This window comes from Schistocerca piceifrons, chromosome 4 (genome assembly GCF_021461385.2).
Source record: "Schistocerca piceifrons isolate TAMUIC-IGC-003096 chromosome 4, iqSchPice1.1, whole genome shotgun sequence".
Lineage (NCBI taxonomy): Eukaryota > Metazoa > Arthropoda > Insecta > Orthoptera > Acrididae > Schistocerca > Schistocerca piceifrons.
The window spans coordinates 406,484,791-406,507,611 of NC_060141.1; the positions used below are offsets into that span (position 1 = coordinate 406,484,791).

A 22,821-nucleotide genomic window follows, 5' to 3' on the forward strand; every position below is an offset into this window, starting at 1 on the left:
ACAGGGCCAACTTCTGAGTTGAAGACAGCTGTACTTTTCATAAATTCACGTAAGTGAAAAGAAATTTGCTTTGGAAATCAACTGCACACGCAGCTTTACAAGTATACCTTTAACAGTGAAACCATACGCGCGGCTAGGCTACGGTAATCGCTCGGTCTGATGAACTAACCGCTGCGTGAACGCGGATAGCTGGCAAGGCGCCAGGAGGCAGATTAAATTTCCTGATGGAGCACGTGGTAGACATAGCTCTCTGAGAGCAAGCTCACTTCGGCCTTGTTATTTATTTGGCGCCGTGCGCGGTAGCCGCGCGGTCTGGGCGTTTTGTGACGGTCCGCACGGCTCCCTGCGTCGGAGGTTCGAGTCCTCCCTTGGGCATGGGTGTGTGTGTGTGTGTGTGTGTGTGTGTGTGTGTGTGTGTGTGTGTGTGTGTCGTCCTTAGCGTAAGTTAGTTTAAGTAGTGTGTAGGCTTAGGAACCGAAGACCTCAGTACTTTGGTCACGTAAGACCTTACCACAAAAAAAATTTATTTGGCGTGGCGTCCGCCACGTTGTGTCACTAACAGAACCTGCTCTTGCGATGTTGACGGTGGCGCTGCTTCATTGCCGAATCACGACTATCGCAGGCAAGTATGGAATATCGAATAGATCGTGCCTTGCCTTTTGCACGGGAAAGGTTCATCGTGGCAGTACTGTAACAAGATGCTGGTCGTAGAACTGTGACACCGTTGAGTATAGTATGCAGAATGCAGCGTTTGGCGTTAGTATGGAAGTGGGGACTGCGCCGTTCCGTGTAGCTGCTCCAACGTTCCTAATGTGTGAGTTTTGTTGTGGATGAGGACGATGAAAGTTCAGGCTCTTTTCTCGAACAAAGCCTAAATGTTCTGCTGACGCCAACGCACATTTCGCGGCTCACTCCATTTGCGCGTGCACCAGAAAAGGAAGTGACTAGTAGTGGTAAACGGTATTCTCCGCTACGTACCACATGGTGGCTTGCGGAGTATGTATGTATATTTATCTAAAGACTCCTACATAGTTTAGTAAAACTGTAACGATATCTACTGCACCTCCTCCACTGCGAAATTACAATACCGAAAATGATTCGTGACGTATTCTTCGAATAACAGAGAACTATTTCGTGCACGTAATAATATTCGCACTAGTTTACAAGTTTCTTACGTTTGCAGTTGGCTTATTATAGCTCCATGCAATATTTTGACTACTTCCCTAGGTGTCGAGTACAGTTAGTTGCTCTCTGTTTGGACTTTAACTTAACTGTAGTAGTAGTAGTAGTAGTAGTAGTAGTAGTTTTATTCATCCGTAGACAACTTTCCCAAAGATACACTACTGGCCATTAAAATTTTTACACCAAGAAGAAATGCAGATGATATTCGGGTATTCATTGGACAAATATATTATACTAGAACTGACATGTGATTACGTTTTCATGCAATTTGGGTGCATAGATCCTGAGAAATCAGTACCCAGAACAACCACCTCTGGCAGTAATAACGGCCTTGATGCGCCTGGGCATTGAGTCAAACAGAGCTTGGATGGCGTGTACAGGTACAGCTGCCCATGCAGCTTCAACATGATACCACAGATCATCTAGAGTAGTGATTGGCGTATTGTGACGAGCCAGTTGCTCGGCCACCATTGACCAAACGTTTTCAATTGGTGAGAGATCTGGAGAATGTGCTGGCCAGGGCAGCAGTCGAACATTTCCTGTATCCAGAAAGAACTAAACAGGACCAGAAACATGCGGTCGTGCATTATCCTGCTGAAATGTAGGGTTTCGCAGGGATCGAATGAAGGGTAGAGCCACGGGTCGTAACACATCTGAAATGTAACGTCCACTGTTCAAAGTGCCGTGAATGGGAACAAGAGGTGACCCAGACGTGTAACCAATGGCACCCCATACCATCACGCAGGGTGATACGCCACTATGGCGATGACGAATAGACGCTTCCAATGTGCGTTCACCGCGATGTCGCCAAACACGGATGCGACCATCATGATGCTGTAAACAGAACTTGGATTCATCCGCAAAAATAACGTTTTGCCATTTATGCACCCAGGTTCGTCGTTGAGTACACCATCGCAGGCGCTCCTGTCTGTGACGCAGCGTCAAGGGTAATCGCAGCCATGGTCTCCGAGCTGATAGTCCATGCTGCTGCAAACGTCGTCAACTGTTCGTGCAGATGGTTGTTGTCTTGCAGCACGTTGTAGGTGTCGCCACCGGCGCCGACCTTGTGTGAATGCTTTGAAAAGCTAATCATTTGCATGTCACAGCATCTTCTTCCTGTCGGTTAAATTTCGATTCTGTAGCACGTCATCTTCGTGTTGTAGCAATTTTAATGGCCAGTAGTGTATTAAAAATTTATTAATTTTTGACTCTTCATTCAGAGATGGGAAGATGCAATTAGTTTGATATTTTACACATGAGATTTCCTTAATAATTTTATACATAAGTAATCACAAATCATAGACTCAATGTGACATTTAACTCTGAATTTGGGAAACTTATGTATACATCAGCTTCGATTGAAGTGGCTGCAATTCTCCGAGTGTCCTCAAGGTGTTCATCTGAGCTTCTGGCTCTATTTTATTCTTCCTGTGCTTTACTCTTCAAATTAAATATTCACAAACGCACATTCTTCCAAAAAAGGATGACATATATGACGCATGGCTGTCCAGAAAGGGGCATTTGTGACATATGTAACGCCTTACTGTGCAAAAAGTGACATTTGTCGCTGGGTAGCTATGATTTGTAGAAATCAAACGAAGATACAAGATGAAATTTTTCTTTCAGTTGGATATCAGACTGCAACTGGACGCATTTCATTTGAAAGTCTTCTGGAAACATATTGATATTATTTGTAAAAGATGTCGCATAAATACAAAAGTTTGGATTATTTTTTCGAAAATCTTGAAAATGATTTTCACATTCTTGCATCAGATCGAAAAATGAGGCTGCGTATTTCATCCCGTCTTTAGGATTATGTCTCTAAATCTTTTGTTTCGCAGTTGAAACTAAAGTAGGCGTAAGATAACACAATAGTGTCTGACGAACTGGGCGGTTAAAAGAACGAGACTTCGGGGGTTCAGGCATAGCACAGGCGGAAATGTTAAGAACGGGGTGGGCCAATGAGAAAATAACATTGTATGGCGATAGTTACAATTTGAAAATATTCAGTTTATCACATCTTCACATAATGAGAATAGTGTGATAGATGTCCATTTCTTCAGCCTCATTGGTACTTGCTTTGGGGCGTGCAGCCGGCGGGTTGGGCACCCCCGTATTACAATTTAAGAAAAAAAATAGAAAAAAACATACTTCATGTTACAGGCATTTACATACTTAAGGTCTGGTTTAACAAGGATGGAACAGGTCGTCTGCCGTGGACTTAAAAGTGAGAACGATTCCGGCATTTGCTTGCCTCACCGACCGACAGCGATATCTCGCCTCAGTGCAGCACAACGTGAAGGATGGGCTGCCATTCCCCAAGAAACCTTCCAGCACCTGATTGAACGTCCGCCCCCGGTAGCTGAGTGGACGCCGGCACGGTAGCTCAGCGCGTTCGGTCAGAGGGTTAGCTGCCCTCTGTAATAAAAAAACTGAGTTAATGGGACAACGACGAACTGAAATGGGTGTCTTGCGACGTCCGCCCCGAGCAGATACAACGAACAAACACGAACAAAATGAGATGGAAGCTGTTTCAAGGCTAAGGGTGGGCCAATACAATATTGAGTTTTTTTACCGATGGAGGGCGCCACGAACATGTAAGTCATTTTCAGCCAGGTGTCCGGATACTTTTAATTGCATAATGTATCTAAGAACTTATCCCACATGCTTGGATCTTCCCTAACAGTCTGTAGTGGTGCACTGTGCCTAACACTTTCTGGAAATCTGGGAATTTGGAATCTGTCTGTTACCATTCATCCTTGGTTCGGTGAACGTTAGGCAGGAAAAGGCAAGCTAAGTTTCCAATTCCCTATGGGTACATTCGAACTTACTTTTACGTCTGAAGATGTTTCTCTATCAAGTTTGTGCAGTAATTAATGCTACCTCTATCAGAAACAATGATGTCCAGCTTCTCCACAAACTAAAGCATTTGTCAGTTGACCTTGTCTTCCTCTATAATAGAAGTGGAGCACATTAGAGGATACAGAACTGTGGCTACTGACGATGCTAATGTGGGTTGTACCTAAAATCATATACCATCATACGATACACAGTGGAGAGAGAATACTTCCATCATTTAATATCTGTCATACTTGTCTATCAAGAAAAGCAATCCACTTCCACCATGGGTAAGAATGCTTTCACAACATACATTAAGAGTGATTACTGACACTGGTCGTGAGCCTACAGAGACTGTTGCTACTTCTACATTGCATGCCAGACGCGACCAGCATGATCTTCACTTTACAATACAGTGACCATCATTCCACGAAAGCTGCATGAGAGGTCGACATTAGTTCTGCTGCATCGGCATACAGATCACACTAATGCATGCTTATTAATAGCCCCTCAGCCAAGACAGCACAGACAATTGTGCTATATTATGGATCATAAGGTCCTCTTTTTCGATCCAACATCAGTCAGTCGCAGGATTTGTATCTGCCACTTCCCTCAACTTTAGTAATGTTCATTATATGTAGAGTCACACACTGAAGTCACAAATCGAAGTTCAGTACTACATTCTTCTTTCTCCAGGGGCCTTAACCAATTGCTTCCCAGTTGTTACATGCATACTATGGTATTATGAATGCATTGTAGAATGTAGCACAAAATACTGCTTGTTAGCATGAAAAATGCATAGTACCACTGCCATAAAGTTGTAAATGTCTGTCATAAATGTCTCTCATGCCAGAGGTATCATGCAAACTAATGCTTATTGCCACATGGTACAATCACATTAATCTGGCCACCTATGTTCGACATAAGCTCCAGTAACCACTCACAGATGGCAGAAGATAGCACCAGTAGTGGAGGGTATGTACAGTATTTTGAGGGATGTGGAAAATAGTGCAGTCATTATCTTAATACATAAACGGAGCGATTTATCTGATGTCCAAAAGGACATGATTATTTCCTGTTGGGTCAAGGGTGGAAACGTTTTGGAAACGACTAAGATAGTTAATTTGTTAGTGTCGCCAAAGACAATTTTAAGTATTGAATCAGATGCTTGCCCTACAGCAATTCTGCACATATTGAGTAAATGTGAGTTAATGTCGTTGGTTATCCGGATTGCAGTGAACTAATCACCACTAGAAACAAGTGCTTTACATTTATCACACCAATTGAGGAACTGTGTTGAACAATATGATACTTAACATGATATGTATAACAAAGCACTCAAGTTGCTCCGAGAGTTTCTTATATTACCTGTTCAAAAGTAGCTGGCCCAATAGGGAATTGACCACTACATGTCACGAAAGGCGGACCGGCCAGCATAAAAAGAGACATGGAGTACTGTGTTGTCAGTAGAGAAGCAGTAACAGCTTGATGGTTTGGTCATGAGAGCTCAGTGACTTTGAACGTAGACTAACCATTGGATATGACCTGAGCAACAAATCATCAGCGACATTTCACACCTCCTAAAGCTGCCCAGGTTGACAGTTGGTGATGCAATTGTGAAGTGGAAAAGCGAAGGAACAGTGCCAGCTAAATGAAGAGCACGCAGAGGCCATGTACTAAAGGACAGGGACCCTCGAGCATGGAGGAGGGTATTTGAAAAAAAAAAATGGCATACCAGCGAAAAGAATCATTCATGAGCTCCGAAGTGCTACAAGCAATCCAGCTTGCGCAATGACGTAGCGTAGGGGGTTCAAAATAATGATGGAGTAGCTCCTTATGAGGCACACATTTCAGTAATCAATGCTAAGAAACGCTTGAGGTGGTTTTAAGAGCGATGCCACTGCACAGTGGATGACTGTGAAAGAGTGATTTGGAGTTACGAATCACCTTATACCCTATGGCAATCCGATGGAAGGGTTTGGGTTTGGGGAACGTGCAGAGAACACTGCCTGCCATCATGTTTAGTGCCAACACTGACGCTTGTAGGAGGTGATGTTACAGTAGAGTGGCGTTTTTCGTGGTTAAGGTGTGGTTCCCTTATTGCTCTTAAGCGAACGCTTAACGTGAAACGATAGGAAGACATTTTGCGCACTAGTACTGCACACAGTAGAGGAACAGTCCGGAGACGATGACTGCTTGCATCAGCATGAGAATGCATCCTGCCATACAATTGCATCTGTGTGGCAATGTTTTGCGGGCAATAACAATCCTGAAATGGAGTAGACTGCCCAGGGTCACGACCGGCTGCCAATGGAACATCTTTGGAATGAGTTAGAACGTCGAACTTGCTCCAGTTCAAATGGTTCAAATGGCTCTAAGCACTATGAGACTTAACATCTGAGGTCATCAGTCCCCTAGACTTAGAACTACTTAAACCTAACTAATCTAAGGACATCACACACATCCATGCCCGAGGCAGGATTCGAACCTGCGACCGTAGCAGTAGCGCGGTTCCGGACTGAAGCGCCTAGAACCGCTCGGCCACAGGTGTCGGCACTGTTCCAATATCCAACGTCCAACATCACATCCTTCTCTAGTTTCGGATCTTTAAAAATAATGGACTGCTATTTTTCCATAGACTTCCAGACAACTCCTTTAAATTGTCCCCACCAAAGCTGCATCATAATGCGCGATGGGTGGTCACTTCACATATTAACGTTCACTAACAGATGACACTTTTACTCAGATGGTGTACTCTATCTCTTATCGCCATGAGGTTTCCCATGCAAGTTGGCTTCTGGAGGGGGTGGTTTCTCGGCAGCGACTTACTCATGGTACGTTCTCAACACAGTGACAAATGACAGGCCCAGTGCCTGTACGAGCTTGGCGATGGACTGTCCAAAGAGTCTGGCGCACACATTGTGACTGCTATCAAATGAACTGATATCGCGAGTCACGCACTACTCCTTTAGACTGTCACGCCGTCTGCCAGTAAAAGAACTGATAACATCCCAGAAGCGTGACAGACCATACTATTCCATTTCCCGTGACGAAGAGGCTGTGCATTCTGCAACACAATAGCTACCTCTAAGTGAACTGTTCACGACTGTAATTAAATTCATAGCGCAAGCTTGTGGTCATATCATTGCATCTACACATGGTCCCAAATCAGGGACAAGAATAGTGTCTCGAACAGAGGTTAATGCTTTTCGTGGACAGTGATTTACAATCTCAATTTTCCACTTCTATCTCCTGTTTTCTGCATTTCGTGAGAACCTTCAACTAACCGATACTGGTCTAGTTAGCGCCCCTAGAGGGGGAAAAGGACTACCTTTTAATGCCTGTCCTAGACCACTAGAAAAGACGTTTGTGGAGCATGGAAAACAAGAAGATCTATACACTGATTCAGGGTAATGTCTCCCACCATAAACACTGGTCGTACCACAGAGAACTGATGATTGTAATTCGAGATCCATATCAGATCTCAGATCATTCCGAAATTTTATTGTGGGCATATTCCTCAGCAGATGTGAAAGTTGGCTGATTTCTGCTAAGAGTCTTACTCTTATTACTGCCGCCGCAACTATTACCTCCCTATCAGCAATCACTGACACCAATGCCGCAATAACAACACTTGCTGATATCGTTAGTAATTTTCAGCCGAGGCTACAGTAACAGGTACAAATAGCGGCCGTGGAGCTTGGCCTTACGGACTTCTATAACCCTTAAACCGCTAACTGAGGTTGCGCTTCAGCTGCAGATGTTGATGTGCTTACCTTCATGGAGAACGAGTCGTTCCACTGTCGTACGATGGAATCTGCACGAACGTCTTTCCACGTGATGAAGTTGTGGAAGGGCTGGCCAGTTTCCCGGTCCCACGTGATGAATGTGCATCGTTGGCTTGATATGCCCAGTGCAACCAGCTGCGCTGCTGACAAGCCAGCATCTGCAAACACGGAAATTGCACGCTGCTAGAAACTGCTAATACAAAAACGAAACCAAGAGCGAGAGAGGAAGTGAGACAGAAGGGAAAGGAAAGAGAGGGGAAGGGGAGAGAGAGAAGGTATGTGTGGGAGTGAGATAGAAGGTGGTGACAGACGCAGAGGGGGAGGACAAAGTGCGGAAGAGAAAAGGAAAGGAAAGGAAAGGAAAGGAGAGGAGAGAGAGAGGTGGGGGAGGGGGGTAGAAGTGAAGGAAGAGGGAAAAGATGGGGGGCGAGAGATAGGGTAAAGAGATGGAAATGGAGAGATGGAGATAGGAAGACACATCCACTTTAATACAACTAACAAAATGTCCGATACTTTCACACTAATCTTAAAAATCTAATGAATGGAAATTTTACAGAAGTATCATATAAAATACAGCATGTTCGCAATTCTCTTGAAGTGATCTACGTAAAGCAGATCGCTATGATAAGCCACAAATGAAAACACTGATAAAGGCACAAAACGTGGATTAAATGTAAATTTGAAGTAGCTGACGTCATCGACATATCAGAAGAAAGAATAAGATACATCTTGCAAAAAAATATCTCACAGTTCATCCTTTGTGTGAGTTGGGTGTTGTATTATTGAATGCTGACAAAATGCTAATATGAATATGACTCTTTCGACTGTTTTAATAAGAGTCCAACTAATTTTATACGCCCACTCTTTGTTTACCCAAGTAATTAAACTGTTTTCGAAGCGTTGGGTGGAGTCGGTGACACTGTGACAACAAAAGTCGACTTCAGCTGCCGGAGGTAATGGCCAGTGTTTTCTGCGATCTTACTGATTGCCTTTAAAAGGATAAAGTAATAAGTGCAGAAAACTACGTCAGACATCTGAACCAACTGAATGAAAACAAGCACGATAGGAGGACTGAAAAGAAAAAAGAAATATCATATTTCATCCATACAGTGCATTTCCCTATAAATTTGTTTTGGTAAGAAGAAAACGGACAGATGAAGTACAAACTACACATTTACCCCCATTTACCAGATTTACCACTCTTTGATTTCCATGTATTCCTGTGTTGTTAAATTTGTGGCTAGAAAATGTTCCGCGCGCGATAAAGAGGTTATAGCAGCCATAGATAGGTATGTGTAGACCATTTAGGATCACATTTCAGGCAAGAAATCATCACTCTACTAAAATCTGAACAAAATGCAGTGACCAAAGAGAGAGCAAATAGACGAATGTGAATATTTTTGTCCTAAAAAACATTATTTCAATGTCAGGCGGAGAAAGTTTTACCTTAGCCTCGCGTAACAACCATCGTTGTGTGAAAGTAAAAATTTCTTATTCTGGGACAGGTTCACGACATTCGATAGTTTTTAGCGTGACTGAGCGACTTTTGTCCTGCCAATACTTCCGCTGCCTTTTATTTCGAGGGTAACATTGCAGAGATGTTGCATCACTTTGAAAACAAAGCCAGTTAATAGAGCTACTCACATTATACAGCACTATTGAAATAAACGATATCGGAATTGAAAAACAACTGCTATCACTTAGTAGCGGAAAAGCATCCGGACCAGACGAGATACCCTTAAGATTCTACAGTGATTATGCTAAAGAACTTGCCCCCTTTCTATCAGCAATTTATCGTAGATCGCTGGAAGAACGTAAAGTACCTAGCGACTGGAAGAAAGCGCAGGTCGTTCCCATTTTCAAGAAGGGTCATAAATCAGATGCGAATAATTATAGGCCTATTTCGCTTACGTCAATCTGTTGTAGAATAATGGAACATGTTTTGTGTTCTCGTATTATGACGTTCTTAGATAATACAAATCTCCTTCATCATAACCAACATGAATTCCGCAAACAGAGATCATGTGAAACTCAGCTCGCCCTATTTGCCCAAGAAATTCACAGTGCCGTAGACACTGGCGAGCAGATTGATGCCGTATTCCTGGACTTCAGGAAGGCATTTGATACGGTTCCGCACTTACGTTTAGTGAAAAAAATACGAGCTTACGGAATATCGGACCAGGTTTGTGATTGGATTCAGGATTTCCTAGAAGAAAGAACACAACATGTCATTCTTAACGGTTCAAAATCTGCAGATGTAGAGGTAATTTCGGGAGTACCGCAGGGAAGCGTGATAGGACCTTTATTGTTTACAATATACATAAATGACTTAGTTGACAACATCGGTAGCTCCGTGAGGCTATTTGCAGATGACACGGTTGTCTACAAGAAAGTAGCAACATCAGAAGACTCGTACGTACTCCAGGAGGACCTGCAGAGGATTAATGCATGGTGCGACAGCTGGCAGCTTTCCCTAAACGTAGATAAATGTAATATAATGCGCATACATAGGGGCAGAAATCCATTCCAGTACGATTATGCCATAGGTGGTAAATCATTGGAAGCGGTAACGACCGTAAAATACTTAGGAGTTACTATCCGGAGCGATCTGAAGTGGAATGATCATATAAAACAAATAGTGGGAAAAGCAGGCGCCAGGTTGAGATTCATAGGAAGAATTCTAAGAAAATGTGACTCATCGACGAAAGAAGTAGCCTACAAAACGCTTGTTCGTCCGATTCTTGAGTATTGCTCATCAGTATGGGACCCTTATCAGGTTGGATTAATAGAAGAGATAGACATGATCCAGCGAAAAGCAGCGCGATTCGTCATGGGGACATTTAGTCAGCGCGAGAGCGTTACGGAGATGCTGAACAAGCTCCAGTGGCGGACACTTCAAGAAAGGCGTTACGCAATACGGAGAGGTTTATTATCGAAATTACGAGAGAGCACATTCCGGGAAGAGATGGGCAACATATTACTACCGCCCACATATATCTCGCGTAATGATCACAACGAAAAGATCCGAGAAATTAGAGCAAATACGGAGACTTACAAGCAGTCGTTCTTCCCACGCACAATTCGTGAATGGAACAGGGAAGGGGGGATCAGATAGTGGTACAATAAGTACCCTCCGCCACACACCGTAAGGTGGCTCGCGGAGTATAGATGTAGATGTAGTGGTAACCTCTGGTAATTGATTAAGGAATAACTGTGACGATCACGAGAAAACGATTAAAACTACTGGCAGATGGTCTTTCCCGGGCAGTAGTGTTAACAGACTGAGCTACCCGCACACGACCCAATAGGTGCCCGCAAAGAACAGGCGCTACCAGTACATCCTCCCTTCTTTCCAAACTTCACCAACGCTCATTTGCGCACCTTACTGCAGAGGGAAATATTCATGCTGGAAAAAATCCCCTGGACTATGGTTGACAAGGGGAATATCACAGAAACAGTCAACTGATTAGGCTCATGTTATGCAGGTCCCTTGTGCACCGCCTAAAATGAAGGACTCTAAGATATTTTAGTTCATTGCCATCCCTGTGTTTTTACAAACGCAACCCTAAAGTTTTTAACGTGCAACAGGCTCAGAACTGGCGGAATCGACAAATAATGAAAACCGAGCACTTTTAATAATCATTTACGTGGTCCGAGGAATCGAGAAAGGAAACTTTCACGACTAGGACTTGTGTACCCATACAGGAAAGTGTCGCTGGCCAAACGACCAAGCGAACTGACCGGGAAAGCGGATGAGCAGTGTCCATTCCTGTAAGTGTTCAGAAGTTTATTGTAATACGTGTTTTCTTAAAATTATTTTCAGATTGCAATGCAGAACATGACTGGGTAACTTTGAGAGACGAAATAACGAAGGTAGCAGAGGATCAAATAGGTAAGGAGACAAGGGATAGTAGAAATCCTTCGATAGAACAATATACACTACTGGCCATTAAAATTGCTACACCAAGAAGAAATGCAGATGATAAACGGGTATTCATTGGACAAATATACACTCCTGGAAATTGAAATAAGAACACCGTGAATTCATTGTCCCAGGAAGGGGAAACTTTATTGACACATTCCTGGGGTCAGATACATCACATGATCACACTGACAGAACCACAGGCACATAGACACAGGCAACAGATCATGCACAATGTCGGCACTAGTACAGTGTATATCCACCTTTCGCAGCAATGCAGACTGCTATTCTCCCATGGAGACGATCGTAGAGATGCTGGATGTAGTCCTGTGGAACGGCTTGCCATGCCATTTCCACCTGGCGCCTCAGTTGGACCAGCGTTCGTGCTGGACGTGCAGACCGCGTGAGACGACGCTTCATCCAGTCCCAAACATGCTCAATGGGGGACAGATCCGGAGATCTTGCTGGCCAGGGTAGTTGACTTACACCTTCTAGAGCACGTTGGGTGGCACGGGATACATGCGGACGTGCATTGTCCTGTTGGAACAGCAAGTTCCCTTGCCGGTCTAGGAATGGTAGAACGATGGGTTCGATGGCGGTTTGGATGTACCGTGCACTATTCAGTGTCCCCTCGACGATCACCAGTGGTGTACGGCCAGTGTAGGAGATCGCTCCCCACACCATGATGCCGGGTGTTGGCCCTGTGTGCCTCGGTCGTATGCAGTCCTGATTGTGGCGCTCACCTGCACGGCGCCAAACACGCATACGACCATCATTGGCACCAAGGCAGAAGCGACTCTCATCGCTGAAGACGACACGTCTCCATTCGTCCCTCCATTCACGCCTGTCGCGACACCACTGGAGGCGGGCTGCACGATTTTGGGGCGTGAGCGGAAGACGGCCTAACGGTGTGCGGGACCGTAGCCCAGCTTCATGGAGACGGTTGCGAATGGTCCTCGCCGATACCCCAGGAGCAACAGTGTCCCTAATTTGCTGGGAAGTGGCGGTGCGGTCCCCTACGGCACTGCGTAGGATCCTACGGTCTTGGCGTGCATCCGTGCGTCGCTGCGGTCCGGTCCCAGGTCGACGGGCACGTGCACCTTCCGCCGACCACTGGCGACAACATCGATGTACTGTGGAGACCTCACGCCCCACGTGTTGAGCAATTCGGCGGTACGTCCACCCGGCCTCCCGCATGCCCACTATACGCCCTCGCTCAAAGTCCGTCAACTGCACATACGGTTCACGTCCACGCTGTCGCGGCATGCTACCAGTGTTAAAGACTGCGATGGAGCTCCGTATGCCACGGCAAACTGGCTGACACTGACGGCGGCGGTGCACAAATGCTGCGCAGCTAGCGCCATTCGACGGCCAACACCGCGGTTCCTGGTGTGTCCGCTGTGCCGTGCGTGTGATCATTGCTTGTACAGCCCTCTCGCAGTGTCCGGAGCAAGTATGGTGGGTCTGACACACCGGTGTCGATGTGTTCTTTTTTCCATTTCCAGGAGTGTATTATACTAGAACTGACATGTGATTACATTTTCACGCAGTTTGGGTGCATAGATCCTGAGAAATCAGTACCCAGAACAACCACCTCTGGGCGTAATAACGGCCTCGATACGCCTGGGCATTGAGTCAAACAGAGCTTGGATGGCGTGTACAGGTACAGCTGCCCATGCAGCTTCAACACGATACCAAAGTTCATCAAGAGTAGTGACTGGCGTATTGTGACGAGCCAGTTGCTCGGCCACCACTGACCAGACGTTTTCAGTTGGTGAGAGATCTGGAGAATGTGCTGGACAGGGCAGCAGACAAACATTTTCTGTATCCAGAAAGCCCCGTACAGGACCTGCAACATGCGGTCGTGCATTATCCTGCTGAAATGTAGGGTTTCGCAGGGATCGAATGAAGGGTAGAGCCACGGGTCGTAACACATCTGAAATGTAACTCCACTGTTCAAACTGCCGTCAATGCGAACAAGAGGTGACAGAGACGTGTAACCAATGGCACCCCATACCATCACACCGGGTGATACGCCAGTATGGCGATGACGAATACACGCTTCCAATGTGCGTTCACCGCGATGTCGCCAAACACGGATGCGACCAATCATAATGCTGTAAACATTACCTGGATTCATCCGAAAAATGACGTTTTGCCATTCGTGTACCCAGGTTCGTCGTTGAGTACACCATCGCAGGCGCTCCTGTATGTGATGCATCGTCATGGGTAACCGCAGCCATGGTCTCCGAACTGATAGTCCATGTTGCTGAAAACGTCGTCGAACTGCTCGCGCAGATGGTTGTTGTCTTTCAAACGTCCCCATCTGGTGACTCAGGGATCGAGACGTGGCTGCACGATTCGTTACAGCCACGCGGATAAGATGCCTGTCATCTCGACTGCTGGTGATACGAGGCCGTTGGGATCCAGCACGGCGTTCCGTATTACCCTCCTGAACCCACCGATTCCATATTCTGCTAACAGTCATTGGATCTCGACCAACGCGAGCAGCAGTGTCGCGATACGATAAACCGCAATATCGATAGGCTACAGTCCGACCTTTACTAAAGTCGGAAACGTGATGGTACGCATTTCTCCTCCTTACACGAGGCATCACAACAACGTTTCTCCAGGTAACGCCGGTCAACTGCTGTTTGTGTATGAGAAATCGGTTGGAAACTTTCTTCATGTCAGCACGTTGTAGGTGTCGCCACCGGCGCCAACCATGTGTGGATGCTCTGAAAAGCTAATCATTTGCATATCACAGCATTTTCTTCCTGTCGGTTAAATTTCGCGTCTGTAGCACGTCATCTTCGTGGTGTAGCAATTTTAATGGCCAGTAGTGTATATTGAGTTTAACCGATGAATCGCGAAAATATCGAAATGCAGCAAATGAAGTAGGCGGAAGGGAATACAACGTCTAAAAATGAGACAGTCAAAGTGCAATACGGCTAAGCAGTAATAGCTAAAGGGCAAATGCAAATCTATTGAACCATGTGTAATTAAGAGAATGATAGATACCACCCACAGGAAAATAAAAGAGGTCTGTGTAGAAAAGAGAAACAGCTGTACGAATATCAAGAGCCCATATGGAAAAACAATGCTATGAAAAGACTGCAAAGCTGAAACGTGCAGGAATATACAGGCTGTCCCAGGAGAAATGGTCAGTATGTAGGGACACGACAGGAACGATAATTCAGAGCAAAAAAGTCTAATATACATAGACTCTAAAATGTATATCTTAAGAGCTATGAACATTTCTTCATCTGAGATATTGCGCAACAAATATCTTTTTACTGCAAGCTCTTTGCTTTCTATATTTTGAGGGGCGGTAGTATGGACCAAAACAAGAAAAAACTGTCGAATAAACTTGAGCTTAGAAGATAGGTTATGAATGTAAAACCTCCATATATAGCTTCTGTAGACTTATAGCAAGCTTTAGCCAATGATGACTGGTATACACTCTTTGAAATTCTGAAGAGAGTAGGGAGCGAAAGGCATGAAATGGAAGCAGTGGTTGAGAAGGGAATGAGACAGGGCTGGGCCTATTCCCCATGTTATACAATCTTTACGCTGAGCAAGTGGTATAGGAAATCAACGAACAAATTGGAGAAGGAATTAAAGTTCATGAAGGGGAGATTTGCCAGTGACATTGCAAATTTGTCACAGACTGCAAAGGACCTGGAAAAGCATTTGAATCGAATGAACAGTGTCTTGAAAGGAGGATGTAAGATGATCATCAACAAAAGCAAAACAAGGCTACGGAATGTAGTCGAATTACATCAGTTGATGATGAGGTAAATAGATAGAGAAATGTGACACAAAAAGAATTAGATATGTTTTACTACTAGAGCAGTAAAACAACTGATGATAGCCGAAATAAGGATAACATGTAAACTGGAAATTGCAACAAAATCGTTATTGTTGAAGAGAAATTTGTTAACATCAAACACAGATTTCAGTGTCAGGAAGTCTTTTCTGTGGGTTATCAGCAGCGTGGCCTTGCACGGGAGTGAAACGTGGACGACAAGCAGTGCAGACAAGAGAAGAACGAAAGCTTTTGAAACGTGATGCTGCAGAAGGATGCTGAGGATTTGATGAGTAGATAGTGTAACTAATGATGAAACGCTGAATAGAATTGGAGAGAAAAGAAATCTGGGGCATAACTAAACTAAAAGAAGGATCGGTTGATAGAACATAATCTGAGGCATGAAGGAATCGTCGGGCAGCCAAATGAAAATGAGAACAGATGTAATAAAAGTAGGTAAACTGTTTATTATTTCAAAAGTAATCGTCATAACTGTTGACACATTTATTCCATTGTGAGACAAGAGGGTCAATGCCTTCGGGGGGAGTTGTTTGCGATTGTCTACGGAAGCACGATTGAACGCAGACGTGCAACTCTTCGTCCGACGCAAATAGACGGCCACTAATGTCTTTCTTCAGGGCTGCAAATATATAGAAATAGCGTGAAGACAGATCTAGACTGCTGGAGAATATGTAAGGGTTTTCCAGCGAAACTTCTGCAGCGTACTTGAATAAACGTTAGCACCACGTGGGCAGGCCCATGAAAGCATTGACCGTTATGTCTAACAGTGGGATAAATGTATAAACAGTTATGGCTATTATTTTTGAACTTTTTTCTTTCTGTCTAGTATTAATTTAACAGCCTCTTGTAATATAGGAGAGACAGAGTAGCGTGGAGAGCTGTATCAAACCAGTCTTCGGACTGCATATTACAAGAACACGTACTTTCCTGCGTATCAAAGCAGGTGGGACAGGAGGATTAACAAGGTAAAGAAATCAATCACAAATACTGTATAGTTAATAATAAGGTAGATAAATAAATTTCTAAAGCAACTTGTATTAGTGAAAGATTAACAGGTTAATCATGGTCGTTTAACGATCCGTCTTTAACTCACTCTGTTACATATCTGCACAGTCACCCGAACAACAGTATGCGTGGTATGTATCATAGACTCGAAGCAAATATATTCGCGGCATCAGTATGATCTAATGAATGGAATCTTGAGCAGCTATATCGTTCCAGCCCAACATTATGCAGAAAACAAACTTCCTTTGCATTTTATAATACTTCTTTTTCGAGAGTTAACTTTGATGCATAGTGCACACATGATAAAATCGCGTGATAAATCGATGATGGAAAGTTAATCATGAATAATGCTATGGATCGTTATACCGTCCGCGCGGTTGTGGAATTCCTGCTGGGTTTTCACAAGTGAACTGCGATTATGAAGCCTCGAAACAAAGCTGTCAGTGCACCCTAGAGGCGAAGTCGGAACAGTCTTTCTAGGAGTTTCTTTCATATGACGAGGATTAAAATCGTAATTATTCACTAATCGTAGTTGTTTGAAGAATTTATTTACGTCTGTATCTTCCCGTAATTGCTTATTTATTACCATATTAACCAAGCTATTCCTACAATTTCGATACGAAGAAAAATGTATATGAAAAAAACGTTTAGAATCCACGTAGGAATCTAGCGGGGTCCCTCTGCCCCTCCTGCTAGTTGCCTTTGTCAGTCAGCCAGTGCTGCTTCCGTGAAGGGCTCTATCCTTATGAGAACATAAGGGCTTAGTCGCAGTAGTAGCTTTACTCGAATTAAAAAAAGAAACACACACACAAAGGTTTTGCAGACTTCATAAATACTAAAAAAAATGCCCAATATTTAATTAGCTATCGATACTGTCAGTTTTGAGAGCACACTACATTGCAGACTTAAAGATTCATTCTGGATGACAAAAGATTACCGATACGAGCTCGAAACATCAACGACTCAATGAATAGCTGTACATTACCATGACCACATCTACCTGCAGCGTGTCTATATGAGTTGCTTACTTTTTTTTTCGAGTTTGTGTCAACACATATAATTCTCCCTGCAACGTATCATGACGTCGTAATGGAATATCAAGTTTTCTAGAATACATTTAATGTAGCACGTAAACAATTCGTCCCGCTTACCTACGAAGGTGCTTTTGTTCATCGATAATGAATAAGCAGAGACGAAATCAGACTTTATCGAATTTTTATTAGTAAATAACTGTACTTTACTGTCCTGAATCGAAAATAATAACAACAATATTAATAATAATCGAATTACAACTGAGACATAGCCTACCAGATTTAGGACGAACAACGGGAAACGTGATATCCTTTCCACACTGGCGACATTTATTTACTTATCAGTCATTAGATATAATTAATTGCCACGTGACACATCAATGCATATTAGCACTGTAATTGTACAGTTTTATATATTTATGGCACTTTACAACTGATTCATATATATACACAACCAAATATAGAACGACAAACATATGACATCAGCAGCATAGCTTTTCTTCGAATTATCTAAATGTCTTTTAAATATAAATATCTTTGTCTTCACCATCTCAAACGTTTGGATTATCTCTTCCAGTAACCAAAATATTCATTTAAGCAATCAAGTGGACTCTCTTCCAACACGTGTTTAACATTATATTCAAAAACATAAGTCTTTTCTATATGGGTAGCAATATTTGGAAGGCAATTGTACAGGCATACCCCGTATACGTTACACTTCTCTCACAATGACCTGTCTGGATCACGGGGTCACAGGTTCCGATTCCCAGCCCGGTTGTGGATTTTCTCTGCCTGGGGACTGGGTGTTTGTGTTGTCATCATCATCATCATCATCATCATCATCACTCGTGATAGTGCCTAGATTGAATTGTGTAAAAAAAATTGGACTGTGTAAAACTTGGGACTTTGCACGAGCGCTGATGACCGCGCAGTTGAGCATCCCACAAACCAATCACCATCATCACCATGACCTGTCGTGTTAATAAATTTTACTACAGTTAAAATGTTTAGCAGTTTGAATTTTGGTATGTAACTCTCTCTCTCTCTCTCTCTCTCTCTCTCTCTCCCCTCCTCATTATATTGATTGCTCTTATCTGTACGATATTTTTATTCTTATTTATAGAGCTTCCTCACGGCTCTGAAATTGTGAATTATTCTTCTGACGTTCTCTGCCCAAGTTGATTTACCTATAAGCCAGACGAAGACCTCCCAAAAAATAAAAAAAATACATTTGCTGCTTACTGAAGTTCTTCGTCTTTGGTTTCCTTTGGTTGTATACAAAAAACCTCTTGATTTGTATACACGAATAATGTTCCGAAGAAATGAGTACTCAAATCGTCAAATTCTGCGGGAGTTCCAGTTAAAATCAAAAACGCTCGAGAAAGAGGTTGAGACTGACAGAGAGAGAAATGCCAAGAATCAGTTATCTATCTTACTCTGACCAAATATTCGGAAAATTTGGTAGACACCTATAGTTAACACGAAATTCGGTGTATTTCGCTCCCGTCGACAAAGATGAAACATCGTCTTTGTAATATTAAATACGAGCTATGTCTCCGACAGCCATTCCATGCGAAAGTGGCATATTCTTACGTCGAGCAGACTATTACAACAGTCAAGGACAGAGGCAAGGTACATCAGCGGCACACCCGACTAAAACAACCAAGAAAATCAGTTGACGCCGAGCGCTGCCTCGAATACAACTATAAAATGAAATACAATGAAACCAGTATAATGGTTTAATCGCCAAGTTTCTTGGAGCCTATCGAAATGAAGGTGTCAAGAAATCTAAAGAAGAGATATGGTCGTTTCAATTTAAACAAGGGTTAGGGTCCGCCACTCAATTTATGAAGATATTGCCGACCACCACATCCACTAGATATGGGAAAAGCTGAAGGAATGTGCGTTACACGGAATATCAGTGCGGGCTCTGAAAAGCAAATAAATATGAAAGGGCGTAGATCGTGTCGGGAGACGAACCGTGTTATAAATAGTCCGCAGTCTGATTGGGGGTGCAGGCACATAACAGGAAAACTCTCAGGACCTGAAGAACTCGACTGGGTTGGTCGTCGAAATATTATGCGTAAAATGGAGACGACAACTCAGCTGAACACCGGAAAGCACACACATGGTCAAGTATAGGGTTTCATCAGTTTGTGCGCTTTGCCTCCAACCCTACACACTGAGATGACAGAAGTCATGGGATACCTCATAATATCGTGTCGGACCTCCTCCTGCCCGGCGTAGTGCAGCAACTCGACGTAGCAAGAACTCAACAAGTCGTTGGAAGTCCTCCGCAGAAATATTGAGCCATGCTGCTCCTATAGCCGTCAATAATTACGAAAGAGTTGTCGGTACAGGATTTTGTGCACAAACTGACCTCTCGATTATGTGTCACGAATGTTCTATGGGATTCACGTCTGGAGATCTGGTTGGCCAAATCATTCGCTCAGATTGTCCAGAATGTTCTTCAAACCAATCGCGAACAATTATGGTCCGGTGACATTACACCATTGTTGGGATCAGGAAGTCTATGAATAGCTACAAATGGTCTTAAGGAGCGGAACACAACTATTTCTAGTCAATAATCGATTCAGTTGGACCAAGGAGCCCAGTCCGTTGCATGTAAAACACAGCCCACATCATTACGGAGCGAGCATCAACTTGCACAGTGCCTTGTTGACATCTTGGGTCCATGGCTTCGCGGGGGTCTACGTCACATTCGAACACTACCAGTAGCTCTTACGAACTGAAAGCGGGACTCATTTGACGAGACCACGATTCTGCAGACGCCTACGGTCCAACAGATATAGTCACGAGCCTAGGTGACGCGCTGCAGGCGATATCGTGCTGTAAGCTAAGGCACTCGCGCTGGTCGTCTGCTGCCATTGCCCGTTAACGCCAAATTTCGCCGCACTATTCAAACTGATACGTTCATCACACATCCCCGACTGATGTCTGTGGTTATTCCACGCAGTGTTGCTTGTCTGTTAGCACTGACATCTGTAGGCAAACGCCACTGTTCTCGGTCGTTACGTGAAAGCTGTCGGCCACTACGTCGTCCGTGGTGAGAGGTAGTGCCTGAGAATTGGTATATTCTCGGCACACTCTTGACCTAGTGGATCTCGCAATACTGCATTCCCTATCGATTTGCGAAATGGAATGTCCCATGTTTCTAGCTCAAATTACAATTCCGCATTCAAATTCTGTTAATTCTCGTCGAGTGCTCATAATCACGTCGGTAATCTTTTCACATGAATCACCTCAGTGGCCGGCCGGGGTGGCCGAGCGGTTCTAGGCGTTACAGTCTGGAACCGCGCGACCGCTATGGTCGCAGGTTCGAATCCTGCCTCGGGCATGGATGTGTGTGATGTCCTTAGGTTAGTTAGGTTTAAGTAGTTCTAAGTTCTAGGGGACTGATGGCCTTAGAAGTTAAGTCCCATACTGCTCAGAGCCATTTTGAACCACCACCTCAGTGCAAATGACAGCTCGGCCAGTGCTCTGCCGTTTTATACTTTGTGTCCGCTATACTACTGCCGTCTGTGTAAATGGAAATCTCTGTCGCATTTTGTGTATTATCACGTGTAAATAATCTGCTACTGCAACAAGGCATGTCTGGCTGCGAGGCCGGAAGCAAGAGAGAGTCGGATATGTTACGTGGAAGGCAGGAGTGTGGTGTACCACAAATACACAAACCACTAGGCGTGCGTGCTGGAAGAGCTCCGCACGAGGCACAGCGGGGGCGAAGGTCAGGACGCCCCGTAAATAGACAACCTGTCGCGGGAGCGAGACACAGCAGACGCAACAAGGAGGCGTCCCTGAACGTAGACCGCTCAAAAAAGTTGTCGTCTAACCGCTTTCCGCCTCAACAGGTTTTCGCGGCTATCAAGAGTCACGGAGGCAGCTGAGCAGGGCTTTTCACACACTCAGGTTTCCACGAGGGGAGGCAAGAGGGGGCACTTGCCGCCTCCAGGAATCTGAGATAGACTTTTTATTAATTTCAGAATTCTCGCGTATTTCTAGAAACGTGCTACGTTCGTAATTAGGCACGGGAGTATTTGGCCTTGGATCGGGTTAAACTTTGGTATAAGGATCCTTGATTGGCAAGCCTCAGAGCCCTCCTATGTAACATTTATTTAACAAACAACCAAGTCAATTTGCATACATTGGTACCTAACAAACAGTTGCATAGCATCATTAATATTCAAATGGTTCAAATGGCTCTGAACACTATGGAGCTTAACATCTGAGGTCATGAGTCCTCTAGAACTTAGATCTACTTAAACCTAACTAACCTAAGGACATCACACACAAACATGCCCGAGGCAGGATTCGAACCTGCGACTGTAGCGGTCGCGCGGTTCCAGACTGTAGCGCCTAGAACCGCTCGTCCACCCTGGTCGGCCATAAATATTAACAATTAAAACTTAGTACAGTTACTAAGTACCAAAATTTTAAGAAATTATAAAAAAAACAGGCAGTGTAAACAGACACAAAAATTTGATTTGTTTAAAAACCTGCACATCTTAATCTCGAGACTGTAATGACAACCAAGCAAAACTCGATGATTTAAACTGTATTTCGAGTGGCGTCAAATTACACAATACTTTGAAATTCAAAACTCTACTCAGCTCGCCACTCTGCGAGAAAATCAGAATCATTAGAAATTATGAATAGATAAAATAAATATTAAGTAAACTGAAGGTGCAAGGGAGGGGGAGGGGGGGGGGAGGGGGAGAAAGGGAAAGAATTCTTGATGTCAGCTGCCTCGGGATATTATCTTCTTCCCTTTCCTTTCCTTTCCTTTTCTTTCCTTCCACCCCCTCCACCCTGAGTTTGCATAATACAGAGGGATCCATAAAAATGTATCCACTGTTTAAAAGTCCATAACTTGCAAACTAATAGACGGAGTTGTCTCATTTTTGGTGAAAATGTAGCTTAAAGTCCAACTTAAAGATATCACTGTAGGTGTTCGAAATGGTCACCATTAACTTCCACACACAAACGATGCCGCCGAACTGCAGCACGAACTACTGACTGCAAGTGTTCAGTTGGATATTTTCACATGAATGTACGTTGGATTCTCGAAGTTCATGCAATGTGCGTGGCTTTTGTCGATAAACGACGTCCTTTAGTGTTCCCTACAGGTAAAAGTCCAGAGGAGTTAGGTCTGGAGAACGTGGTGGATACTCCACAGCACTTCCACGGCCTATCCATCTTCCTGGT

At 44.0% G+C, this 22,821-nt stretch overlaps 1 protein-coding gene across 2 annotated transcripts in view; it reads right to left on the bottom strand.

The window, feature by feature from the left end:
- LOC124794885 (putative glycerol kinase 5) overlaps positions 1–22,821 on the bottom strand; it is a 405,885-nt gene that overhangs the window by 233,426 nt on the left and 149,638 nt on the right. For both annotated transcript variants that reach the window (XM_047258580.1, XM_047258581.1), the window contains one exon: positions 7,797–7,966. In XM_047258580.1, the coding sequence (XP_047114536.1) occupies positions 7,797–7,966 (170 nt within the window). The remainder of the gene's footprint in view (positions 1–7,796; positions 7,967–22,821) is intronic.